General features: G+C 42.4%; 1 protein-coding gene across 2 annotated transcripts in view; it reads right to left on the reverse strand.

Annotated features, from left to right (window-relative positions):
* Nucleotides 1-13,785, reverse strand: part of clybl (citrate lyase beta like) — a 109,261-nt gene that overhangs the window by 86,302 nt on the left and 9,174 nt on the right. Inside the window, exon 1 of one of the 2 annotated variants that reach the window (XM_083776459.1) lies at nt 10,313-10,357. The exons of the other annotated variant lie outside the window; for it this stretch is intronic. Within the exon in view, the coding sequence (XP_083632585.1) occupies nt 10,313-10,356 (44 nt within the window). The 5' untranslated portion in view covers nt 10,357. Of the gene's footprint in view, nt 1-10,312; nt 10,358-13,785 lie in introns of those variants that run through there. 2 annotated transcript variants of the gene reach the window in all.

Genomic DNA, 13,785 nt, shown 5'->3' on the forward strand with positions numbered 1-13,785 from the left:
CATGACCACAGCATTTACCGGCAAGCTGCAAAAATACTGTAATCTATTGTCACAGGCCTACCAACAAGACAGAGAACTGCAGACATGCATGCCTTTACACAGCGCGCACACAAGGGTATGTGCAGACCGCAGACATGCACGCATTGGTCTTGTTAACATTAACAAACACTCTACTGGAAAAGCAGACGTCCTATAGGCATTAGGGCGGTGTGTATCAGACAAGAATGCTGGGTAAATTGCACCTCGTTGCCCTTGTACAAGCTTACCATCACCTTGGCAGCAGGCCAACGCAGGTGTCGTGAGAACTGAGAAGAGCAGAGCACTATCCTGGCAGAAAACCAGTGAATATATATAGGGTGCGGGTCCCGCCGACGTTTCCAATGATCATTCAAATGTACTAGAGAACTATAGTTTAGGTAAACTTTAGGAAATAGTCACCTATATGAGTTTAGGGAAGTATTACCTGAACTCAGGCCTGTGTCTACTTAACGGCAACTGAGACCCCTTGTGGAGGGCTGACAGAGAGGCTGACTCCAAACCTGGAAGCAATATCCTGCCCACACACAACTCTGACTGGTACCCAATTAATGCTAAGTGGGCTACACTGTACTGGGCCAATGCTCTCTTTCAGGGGGCCATTAGGAATTGTTAATCATGCCTACAGTGAATGTTCCAATACAGTTCACTAAATAGGGATATATAGGCTACACAGCCTCTTATGACCACCAACAGAATGCTGGGTGGTCTCTTATCATGAGTTCAATATACACATTTCATAATGTATAGAATGCGTAGCTATTATAAAGAAGATGACGTGGGAGGAATTCTGACAGAAAATATAAACTAATTTTTATTTTACCAACGGGGCAGGATACACACAATGTTTGCAGCACTTTCACGTCACATTTTAGTTATTGTCGCGTCATGCAAATTGCCCATATGAGAAATACAAAAAATAGCAAATAAATCATAATATAAATATAAATATTTGCTTTGTCAAAATGCTTTGGCAATTTGAGTATCTCCTGCAAGTCATTTTCGAATGGGACATTTCATCACACCACGTCCATTGGCTCACAATGTATAAAAAGCAAACACACAAGTCTCCCACTTGTTATGATTAAAAACACAGACTATTTCCCCAGCTCCTCATTCAAATCTGACCACCATGCTCACTCTCCTAAACCACATAAACCAGCCATTAGCCACCCCCCCCAACCCCCAATGAGTCTTCAGAAACAAAATTATTTTGTTGCATTGTTCACACATTCCTCTCCGGTTATGTTTGTACAGATGCAATCGCATGTGCGCCCCCTGGGGTTCTGGAGGAGGGCCTGTTCCTAAAGCCAAAAGGATGTGCTGAATGCTGATCAAAGGCTGCAGTGCCAGAGTATATAAGCACTTGTTGTGGGGCAGGCTGTTGTTGTCTATGGGGACACCAGGGTAACACATCCATCTGTTAGCCGTATGGATCCACCAAGACAGTGCAAAAGGAACCATCGCAGGTCTCTCTGAAAGCTTTTCAGCAAGCGCCACCGTTGAGCGACAAAGTATAAATTAGGCTTTTCTCTCTGTCTGTCTGCCTCCCTCCCACCCTCACCATCCCACCCTATTCCCTCACGCGCGTTTACTCAGCTGGTCCGCACGCCAGTCGGCAGAGCTTTGTTTTCACACAGCAACATGTGTTAACTTAATGCTCTGTAACAAATTTCAAAGGCAAGCTTAGCTGGGTCAACAACAGGTAATAGAGCGATTTATTGATGTACTGGCTCAAAAGAAAAAAGAAAACGCGAAGAAGAGGGGGGGGAAAAAAGCCTTCTTATGTGTGCTGGCCTACACATACATAGTACGTACAGTACGTACGTACTGCTGCAATGATGTATAGGTTTAGTTTTCTAAGCCCCATCGTGCTTTCTTGCCAGCACTGTTAAATCCAACTAGACAAAATAAATGATTTCCTGCTCGAGTTAGAGGCTGAACGACTAATATATTTTACAAGGGGAAAAAGAGGGAGATGGGCTTTTAAAAAAAGGGTTCACTTAGTTTTCAACGGCATCAATCAAACCCTGCTGGACACGTCGGTCTCGACCAGGCGGTGGCCAAGCATGTGGGCAGTAAACAGATTAGATAAAGTCATTAAGACGGTGCAAGAAAGGCCTTACGTGGGACCCAGCTCTACTTGGCCCCAGCCTGCATGCCCTGCCTGGGATACAGTATTTGGTTACACAGTCACCTAGGTTGTTTTCTTGCTTGATTGGATTATGGCCACACACCTCTGGCCCGGCTTCACACAACCAATCAATGAGGAAATGAGGTGTCAACACACTGGTGTTTATTCAACAGCCATTTATTTATCTACCGGAAGCCAAAGTCAGCTCAAGCCCACAAGACACCATGAGGAGAAGAGGGGATCTGCTTTGAGCCTGTGGAATCATCTCTGCTTTTCTATTAGCATTGCAAATAAGCTTTAGGGCACTAGGCAGAGGGGGGAAAAAAACGGATTGCGTTTACAATAAACAAATTTTGAGCATTTGCTGTTAAGTATAAGCCTACTTGAAATATTTGTAATTTCGTTTCCAAACTGCAAGCATGTGTTTCTACTTCCCGCTAATATTAGGCCACAGGTCAACGGCAACAATAAATAATAATAATAAATTGCCATTATTATTATTATTATTATCGTCACTTATTGAGGAATGTAGAATAAATCACAATTGTATCGCAATGTTTGCACAAAAGACAACATGAAGTGTGTAGTTGCCGTGACTTGACTGACTGACAGGTCGGTTTTAAATGTCAGGCTGCACATCCACATGACCATCCTTTAGGCTTAGTCAGACAACAGGAAGTATTTAGTGCTTAAAAAGCAGCATGAGGTGCCATGAAAATAAAATTATGCACAGTAGCCGTCACATTTAAGCAACTGGGGCAATCAAAAATGCACTTCTCAATGTATGCAAAACACCACTTTAGAAACATTCTAAAACACGATCGCCAAGTGTCTGCACTGCTTTATGCCCCCTTCTCTTAATTGAAAACGTTATAGGGGTGCATTACACTCAGGGTTTTTATAAGCTGTGCTATAAAGCCCTGGCAGGCCTTGAGAGAGGGGAAACTGCTCATTAGGTTATGAGGTCCAGGCCTCGGCTTCCTAATTGACAACCTCTAGGCTACTTTCATCACTTGTCGACTTCATAGCGGCGGCCAATGTTTCCTCCAGGATGCTGTTGCATCTCTGACACGAGGGTGTTTGTGACAAAGAGCAGTCTGCCGCCAACGCTATGGGCTCTAGGCTGTTCATAAAACCAGCACACGCATTCCTCTACTGGTCCCAGCCACCAGAGACAGGGCTGCATGTTACCATTACCATGCACACACTGTCTGCACCTCAAAATCTGCTAATATCTGGCCAGCAGTCAAATATGAATCCTAATATTAATCTAAGGATAGTGATAACGATCGTGAAGGAAGTTATGTGGTGTTGGATAAGGCTCAGCTAAATACATATGGATCTACATCCATTACGTTATTGTGTAGTAGTCATATTCTTTGTCCATATTTTAAATTCCCTACACACTTTGTGTCTCTCTAAGACAAAATATAAAGTAGTCGAGCATGGTGCTTTTATGTGTTGACTGATGGAAATACGGTCTACATGAGTTTCTCACCAGGAAAGTGGCACTTGAAGATATTTTGTTGGGTGTTAACTCGTTTAGACCAAGTTCTCTTTGTAATTTGTAATTAATGTTGCTATACTGTATAGCAACAACTACACACAGAGGTGTTCCCGGGTTGAAAGGTATAACATATAGGTGTTGGGGAAACTTGGAAACCTGGATGCAACATATGAATGGTAAACTACTGTAATCATTAGTCAGTTTAACATGTTTGGTCATGTGGCCAGCTGTGTGCACGTATGCATGCACGTTATACCAACTTATGTTATAAATGTTGTTTATGTGGGCATGTCTCCCTTTCTGTTCTTCTGTTTCTGCTCTTCCACACTCCCTCTCTCCGTTGTGTGCAGTGTGGAAGAGATCAGCCATACATTACAGTATCAATCTTTATAATCTTCTCCGATAAAAACACAAGTGCTTAACAAGAAGAAACAATGTTGGCGTAAGATATTCAATGAAAAACATTTTACATGCATAGAATATCACCTACAAGGCCAGTTTGATGTGTTGGCATTTGAGGAGGCAGCTTCTATAGCAGACGGATAGGAGACTCGAGTAGATTTGGGTAAATTTTTCGTTTACGCAGTCCTATCCGAAGCACAAGCTTAAATTCGGTTATGATTTTATGGGAACCGTCTCAACCGGTACTCAGCATTTTGGGATGTGCCCAAGTATCCTACAACAGCAACCTATGGCTATGCCGACAGTGTCATGTCTATGCATACCGACAGTGATAAATCCTTCTTGTACAGCATTAGTATTATCAATATGATACCGTGATTATTATGTTTATCGTTTACAAATAAAGCCTTGCACCGGGCTTGGGAATCAACATCACATAGCACTGCGTGAAGAGTTCTTTAAAGGAGAATTCCATGCTAGAAGGCTTTCTTACCTTTATTTGTAGTTGTTACATCCCCAACAAAGAGGTCCAGGTGTTATTTTGTACAAAAGTGCATTATTGGCTATTTCCCCTACCATAAGCCCTCAATGGGGGTTGGGTTTTTGTGCTAATTTGCTTATTTCCATCGAAATAAGTAGTAAAGTGTGCCACTTGGGATACTATTTACAATACATTATGAAAAGAGGATATATACAAAACATATTGATTTTTGAGCGATGGAACTAAGCGAATTAGAATAACACCCCATAGCCCCATTCAATTCAATACAATTCAATGCAATTCATTGGTAGAGGAAATGGCCAATAATGCGCTTTTGCACAAAATAACACCTGGACCTCTTTGGTGGGGACGTAACAACTACAAATAAAGGCAATAAAGCCTTCTAGCATGGAATTCTCCTTTAAGCGACTTGTCGCAAACATTGTGGTAGTGCATGTTGTGTATTTATTACAACACGTCACACATGTATGACAGCAACGTGTCTTGTTCAAACAAGACGATGAACTATGCAAATCGAGCAATCAAAAAGGGACTGACTTATTTGAGCCACCGTTAAAAAGGAGATCAGATTCCACTCACATGGCTTATTGTTTACAAAGCGTGACAAAACAATCAACTCCAGCCGTGGCTACTGTTTTAATCATCAATGTTGATATGATCCAGTGAATCCACGTAAATTAAGCTCGTCTCTGTCAACAAAACAGGACCGCTGGCAGTAGCCAGAGTTACACCAAAACTAGTGACCTGTCAAAACGCACAACCAGAACCAACTAGAAAAAGTGCTCCTCGGAGCACAGGTCTCTGCCAGGTCAGGAAGGTTATTGTGGCGCTATAATAGGCCAATGTGGAAAGGGTGCCATTTCTGCTTAAGCCTTTGATGGCAATTGGGCATTCAAATTCATGATCAGACTGTGTACCGATTTGCAGGATCTTTGGACAGAATCTAAAGGAGTAATATCAAAAATTGTGATTTACAAAAGTCAGCCTTCTGGTGGCGCTATAAAATTGCAGGTCAAAGGATTTTCATTGGCCTCTAGGGAGTGTGCATGCAATGTTTCATGCAGATCGGTGGAGTTATAGGTAAAAATGTGAACCGGCCTCGGCGGCCTGTTATAGCATGAGGCTGATTTGAACATTTTCAAGTGGCATTTCGTCCTCGGCTTAGTGGGAATGCAAAAATAAATCACGTAAATTACACGCTGCATTCATGATTTGAGGCATTTGTTCAAAACAAACCAATCCTGCAAACTTGTGAAGCCAATTGGACAAATCCGTGTCGTGCCCCATCTAAATTCAAAACAGACTGTTGTGAGTGAGACGTTTTACGTATATAGAAAGCCAGGACAAGTGCGATTCATGAAGTTATCAAAAAAGTAGAGCATATGATGCACATAAATAAAATGCACGTTGACAGTCTTGCACTTGTGCCCCCGACTGAACACGATTGCGTCTGTAACCTAAGTATTACCAGGAATCACTCGTGTGTGATAACAACCCTTTCTAGGCCATGCCTATCTTGACTGGACCACGAACTGTTCTGTATACAAAGTACAAAGCAAAGCGAGCGAGGAGCGGAGCGGGGGGATTTTGACGTGAGCGCAGAACGGGTTTTTAAATGGGTCAGATTGACTTCCGGAGCGAGAACTGTCCTCCGCTCCGAGCCGCTCCGAGCCGCTCCGAGCGAGAACTGTCCTCCGCTCCGAGCCGCTGTGCATAATTATCGTTTTTTTTTATTGTGGTTCTGCTTCTGTCACTGGCGTTGAACTTGGTTGCGGCATGGTGCTCACAGTGGTACATTAAAATAAATACCATACTTCGGTTGATACATTTGAACTGGGTCTGTTTTAATTATTCTATGATATTTTAAATAACGAAATCAAGCTAATTTACATCATGCTCCAAAAAAGACTGCATGTTGCTGAAACGAAGGCCTTCAGGTTTAATTAGCCAATTTCAGGAAAACAGCATTTTATTTTTCCCCCCCGTCATTTCTTTCTGCTGAGCGGAGCGGGCATCTGTGCTGATCGGAGCGGGCATCTGTGCTGAGCGGAGCGGGCATCTGAGTGGAGCCTCGGAGCGAGCACGGAGCGGGGAATGCTCCGTGTGTAAATGAAGGTGAGCGCTGAGCGAGCGGGGAGCGGCAAGGGGAAGATGAACGTGAGCGAAGAGCGAGCGTAACAAAAGCCGTCGAGAGCGAAGAGCGGAATTATCGGCCGCTCCGCTCACATGCTCTGATCCAGACCCCCAGGAACGCGCCCAGGGGGCCGGCACGGTTCTGGCGAGCCTTCCCGTGTCCGAAACGGTTGAGAAATGACAGAGTAATCGCATAGAGGTCCCCGGGCGTCCGTGTGGGGGTCCCCGGAACATCCAGACCACCAGGAACCGTGCCCAGGGCTTGTAGAGTAGTGTACTCTGTGCTGTACTCTACTGGCCACTTTAGGTGTTGCAGCTGTCCGTGCTCGCTGGACACAGAGACACGTACGTATACTGTAGGAACACACGTTGCTGCGTGATGGAGGCGAGGCACCGCTCAAAAATCGAAAAAAGATTGTGCATTACATTCACCCATTCTCACACACACACACACACACACACACACTTGCAAGACACTTCAACAATAACTATGCGCCACATTTGATCTAGTAAAGAAACTAAAGACAAAAATGTAGATTCAGGAAATTATTCCCCTAATGTTGATAGGCTCTAACTGTGTGGTGGTGGTTATTGCAATGATAAGGACTAGGAACTAGAATTGGACTAGGAACTACAAAAGACAGTTTAAGTCTCCAATCTCCATACTTTTGGATTGAATCCCACAAATGAATGTGACACCAGTGTTGCCAGATTTTGCAAGAGAAAACAAGTGGTCATGTCTATGAAAACAAGCCCAAAAGAAGACACTATAGGCCACATGAGCACAGTCAGCACACACAGCTAATTGAAAATCGCAGATTTAAAACACAAATCTTGGATGGGAGTCCCTGCCCCTGGCACAAATCGTTTTGGGGATGGGAATGCACAGAAAAATACAGAATAATCTGGGGGTCCTCGACAAGAAAATGTTTGAGAACCACTGGTTTAAACAACATTTGGAAGAAACTAAGAAAGCTCAAGCAACTACACGTTAGAAACCAGCCGCAAACACAGCAACCTGTAACTTAGTTACAATATTGACTTACTACATAAAAACGAGCCCAAAAGCGACACAGTACTGTACTGCAACAGGGAGACAATTCTGGGACCAGTTGGAAAGCTCACCAGGGAATTTATATTTATTTATTATTACATGTGATAATTCCACACCCATAATTTTGTGTCCTCTGGAGCACACAATGTTGTCCGCCATGGAGCACACGATTTTGTCCGCCAGTTCAGGTCGACAAGTCATAGACAGAGACCACAGTATGCAGAGTATGCGGAAGTGCCCGTCATGCCTGTGCTTTCTGGTCGTGATGTCACTCATGTCACCTCTGTGTCTTTGACCAAGCTGGGTGGGGGGTGTACGACTACTGGCCAATCACAGCAGGGCTTTCCTACAAGCAGCAGTATGTCGCTCCATAGCCTCGGAGGCCACGTGCATTTTCCTTTCAAAACAAAAGGAAACGCCTGGGCGAGAACCCCTTCAATTGTGGTATACAGGAGTGCTAACGCATCTCTCTCCATCTGCTGATTACTGATGGTCTGCAGCTTTATTCAATTCACCTTTAGCCAAGCCCCGCCCTCTCCCACTTAGAAACTCCCACTTGGACACTTTCCAGCCGGGCTAATTCATTCCAATGTAAATATTGTGGATTTTACACATTAAATACTGGTTCATTTTTGGAACCAGACCTTCAAAATCTCTTCCAAATCCATCAACAAGGCTTGCCATATGCACTGGAAAAATATGTGCGATTGTGCGTGGCATTTCTTTTTTAAAACAATGTTTTATCATATAGGAAAACTATTGGTGGAGAGGTTTGTCTAACCCATGTTATGCTTAGCTGTGATTGGACCACAGCAGTTATAGGTCAATTGACACACACAACGAAGAAGAAGAAGACACACACACACTCCTCTCTCTCTCTGTCCCTCTAATTAATCAGGCTCATCTGCTGCAGTTGCGTCTAGTTCCTCTAGGCGGCTCCGACCGGGAGATGCCTAGATGCCAAAAAAGGAAAGGTGTCTTTCAAGCTAGTCGCTCCGTGTTGGAAGTTAAACTAAAAGCGCCCTTTCCTGTATTGCATCGAACAAGGGAAAGCAACAACACCGAGAAAAAACAACAATACGGAACAACACGGAAACAACACAGTCAGTGGCCAAACATGCATGTCTGCCGTCGTTCGTTTGTCTGTGTGTCTCGGACACACGACATTCACAGAGAAAAAAACAACAACACAACAGTCACAACTTCACCCTCTGTGCATTGGGGAACATAATTATGTTTTCTATAATAACACAAGATAGGAAGGTCGGACGGCAACGAACTAGATAACAGTTGCAAGGAGTTGCACCAGTGTCCTCATTTTGTTGCAAGAACTTGTGACTAGTTGCATTGGTGCGGTTTGGGCCTTAGACATGAGACCTGCAACAGACAGGTCAAACTTCTAGTATATTTGCAGGTACAGACTGTCTACAAGGTAGGCCTAATTAGTACTTTACTCATACTGTACCTAGGACTAAATGTTGATTGCAATCCACTACAGGTGGTTTTATCTCCTCATTTATATATTTTCTTTAACAAAAGCAACACATTGGATATCAATGTCAATTATTGGCATGCTGATTTGGGCAGACTTTTGTTTTGGCATGACTGTATAACCTGGCTTACCTCGTCATTCTAACAGAACATAATAGCTAAAACAATCTTGCCTACGTGAAACTCCAATCTATAGAATGTATACAGTAGGATTGTAGCCTATACAATCTTTACCAAAAAGTGACAATGTATTTATCAATTGCCTATGCGTCAATTAGACCTCAATTATAAGAAGCTATTACTTACCATAATGGGGGTAGTGGCAGCTAAAAGCTAAAGGAATGGACTTGAAAAGTTGCCAGCTCCAATTCTCTGATGTTGGCTTTCATGAATGGAATTGATATAGAGGTTCCAAACGGAGCTATAGAATGGAATGTAAATGTTGTTCCCCGGGACTCAAGACAAACATTTTAGTTGGATGCACTGGTGCGCCTAATTTTTTCACAGGTGCACCAGCATATAATTTAGGGCACACCCCCACACACTAGACATTAGTGAACATATATATTTTGTGTGCATGCGAGAATGGGCGCACTCCTCACACATCGAGGCTGCATCACCAACCATTGTTATAAGGTAAATGTAGCTAGTGTTCACAAAATAAATCTGTAGTCAGGCGTAACTAACAAATGCCAAGCAGCTTCAAATACAATATTTTAAGAACACGACATTTTATTGGCTAAATAAAATGCTAATTATCTAGGTAACGGCTATGATGCAGCCAGGTGAACGCTTTTCCGGCACATACGTCATATCAATGTCATATAATACATTGCGATATAATAAGCCCTGCATGTACAATGTCACAATGTCGCAGATCCCGGCTTTATTGTCATATCTGAAAGACCTGGGATTAGCGGCAATGCATACTTGCTACAGTCATTTTGAGATGCTCCACGATGCATATACAATATGATGTCAAAGTGCAACTCCAGGACACACAAAAAAAAAGACTACGTCAAGACCAAAATGTGAAAATAGAGCGTGACTTACTTCACTGCAAGTCGGCTGACAACTCGGCTGATGTGCTGCGCCATGTTTTTTTTCTGACGCTCACATGACGGAAGCCGCGATTGGCTGAAAATATGTTAGTGGAGTGCACTCCGAGCTCGTTGATAGGCTGCCAACATAGCGAGGGACGGACATACAAATGTCTAGCACATGGCATGGTAAATAGTAAATACAATAGTGTTCTGTGCCTCTGTGGTGGACAAAATAACCTGCTCAACTCAAGACAGTACTTGAGTCAAAGTATATACTCTAGTTAAATATTACTCAATTCCAAGTTGCTCTGTCACATTTTCAAATTGGTACTTGAGTTAAGTACTAAATAGGCAACCGGTATTCAAATAAATAAAATTAAAAATAGGATATAATGCTTTAACAAAATATTCAAAAGTACAAATGGCAATATTCAGTATTCACTTAATTTCACTATAATTGAAATTGGGTTTGTAAGTGGTTAATTCATAATGTAAGCTACCTTTTCGCTTCCTAGAGTCAAAAGTAGGCTACATCACTGAAAAAGTAATGTACAGATCCAAAAATATAGACCAACTTAAGAACAGCATTCAAGTAGCCTAATTGTACTTCAATCATTAGCCTACTGTCCACCGCTGGTATACTTCTGTACCATGCAGCCAGCAGCCACAAGACAACTAATAAAAAACGTCTGGGTTTCCGAGGCTACAAGACAACTGACACTATTGCGAAGTCAAATCTTAGCATAAGTTTAGTTATTCAATTGTATTAAGTTTCTTTAATTGTGCCAGAACTAATGTTATATAAATATTTTTTCATCATGAAATTATTCAAATTAGTCTATATTTTGAACCTAGGTCACTCTACTTGTTCTACACCTTTCCATATAAACAGTATGTACAAATTTACAAACTTGTAAGCTTGTATATTCTATTGTATCATCAATTTTTGCCAAATGTTCATCCCCAGAATAAGGACACTATATAGTTCAGTTCATATCGTGCGTTAATCTTTTTATTTTATTTTTTTGCCTTCCTCCCTCCCTCCCTTCCTTCCGTATTATCTATTGATGCAGCATCTTGTGTGTTAGGAACCATTATGGAGGGCTGTGTTGTCCACTGAATGCTTATAATTCACCTATGGAGGTAAATAAGCATTCAGTGGACAACAGTTTAAGTGACAGCAGATCACTAATGACCATGGCATTAGTGATTATGAATGGGTTTTAAAATGTAAAACATCTCCCCAAATACAAAATCAAGGCCCCGGTTATCTCAAGTGCATTAAAGACCTGAAGGTGCATGAATTATCACTACAATAACCTTTCCTCGTGAGCAGTGTAGTGCCCTTCTGCTCATTACAGTAAAATAAAGACAGAAAGGAGAGCATTCAGGCAAGAAAAGGAGAGAGACAGCGAGAGAGAGAGAGAGAGAGAGAGAGAGAGAGAGAGAGATATTGGAGGGGGAGGGGGAGGGAGAGAGAGAGAGAGAGAGAGATTAGAGTACCAGCACGGCCCAGCGCCCCAGGTGTCCTATCTCACAGCAGTGGTGAATTACTACCACTACCGTCCGCCATGCAGGTCCAAGTGTGGTGGCACAAATGACACGCAATATTTTCCATGATTAAGTCAGCAGGGGATTCGCTCCAAATGCCAGCATTCAGAGGCCATTGGACTATACACGTGTGCATTGCTGCTCATCTTACTGTACTTTATCAAGGAGGTATATGGAGCTAAAACAAATTTTGTTGGTCGTATACTTCTGAGATTAAATATTGCGTAATCTGATCTCTTTCCTGATGTTCCTGATGGAATAGTTTTTTGACTATACATATAGTGCACACCACTGACTGTGGTGGAAGTGCATGACAAATAAATAATTAAATGAGGAAAAAAAACGATCTTATACTACAGTATATGACACCATTGTCAGAAATGTAAACTCAATCGATGACCTGCATTGAAAATGGCTTATCCAACTATCCTATTATATACAAAGAGGAGCATCAATTCGGGGCCTAAACAGCAGCTGTGTATTGATAGAAGTATTATCTGCTGGGAATTGAAATGACTATATAATAATAATGATGGGATTCCTCATGAGTCGCTTTCTGGGGCATTTGTGTCAGATATAGGCCTATAGTGTTAATACTAGACTTTTTCTTTTGCCCTTCCCCATATACAGTAGGTGAAACCACATGACAAGCTTACAAAAGCATACTTCAATCAACACATGACTGAAACATAAGGGTTTCTCATGCTTACACCCTTTGGAATATATACTGTACCTGCAGTACTTAGATTAGAACACGACCTTGTAATGCATATAGGCTATAAACAGTTTCATATTGGTCATGTAATAAAGTAGGGCTATTTATATAACACATGTCAAAGACAGTTTTATATTAATTGGTCAGAAAGAAATTAGGCCTAAATATTTGCTCTTTTCAATCATGTTTTCCAGATAAATAGGACTTTTGTACCCATTTGGTCCTACAGTATATGTGGAAAGAAAATAAAGGCCCATGCAGTTGGAAAATTCCATCCGTGGGTTTCTTGGAAACTACCTCTTTCCCTCCCCCTTCTGTTCATCGCACACAATTGTCGTCTACTAATCCAGTTTTGATAGCATTTGGCACACTTTCTTTGCTGCACAGCGAGATGCTCAACTTCCATTCTGGTCTCCCCTAGGAACCTCTGAGCCCACGGAAGCAGCCGACACCAGGTCGCATCAGAGCAGGAGGGTTCTCTGTGGCCACATAAAGCACAGAAATTTATTTTTCGATTCCAGTCAGCCATGCCGCGCGCATGCACACACATACACACGCGCGCGCACGCACACACACACACACACACACACACACACGGTTGGTATAGGTATAGTTATTTATAAATATTAGTATTTATTGAAGATGTGCTTTCATGTTGTAAAATGCTGCAATTTTCTAATGACCACCCTGTGAGGTGACAGACATATAAAAATATGATGTCAAAGGCAAACAGTGGTCGTCTTCGTCTCCCCCACGTTACTCTCTCCCTGATCCAAATGGACAATGTGTCGCCGGGGCTTGACGCCTCAGATGTGCGGGTTCATTAAAATTTTTGAACTAGTGCCAGAGCTGGGAGTCAGAGATAAAACAGAATATGAAAAGAATAACACAATTTATGGATGGCAAGTCACCAACTCACCCTGGCATTTATAATAAACAAATGGGCTCTGTTTCCAATTTGAATTTCTCATTATACTGTGACTTTTGGAAAATGTGTTTTGATTTACCAATATTTTATCTGAAAAACGGTATAATTGATTTGATTTACATGGCTCTGATTGTAATGCTGATCGCCTGCCCACCACCCCCACCATGCACGCACGCACACGCACGCATGTGCACACACACACACACACACACACACACACACACACACACACACACACACACACACACACACACACACACACACACACAAACACACGCACGCACCTCTA

Source organism: Protomyctophum parallelum, assembly GCF_964188405.1.
Source record: "Protomyctophum parallelum genome assembly, chromosome: 11".
NCBI lineage: Eukaryota > Metazoa > Chordata > Actinopteri > Myctophiformes > Myctophidae > Protomyctophum > Protomyctophum parallelum.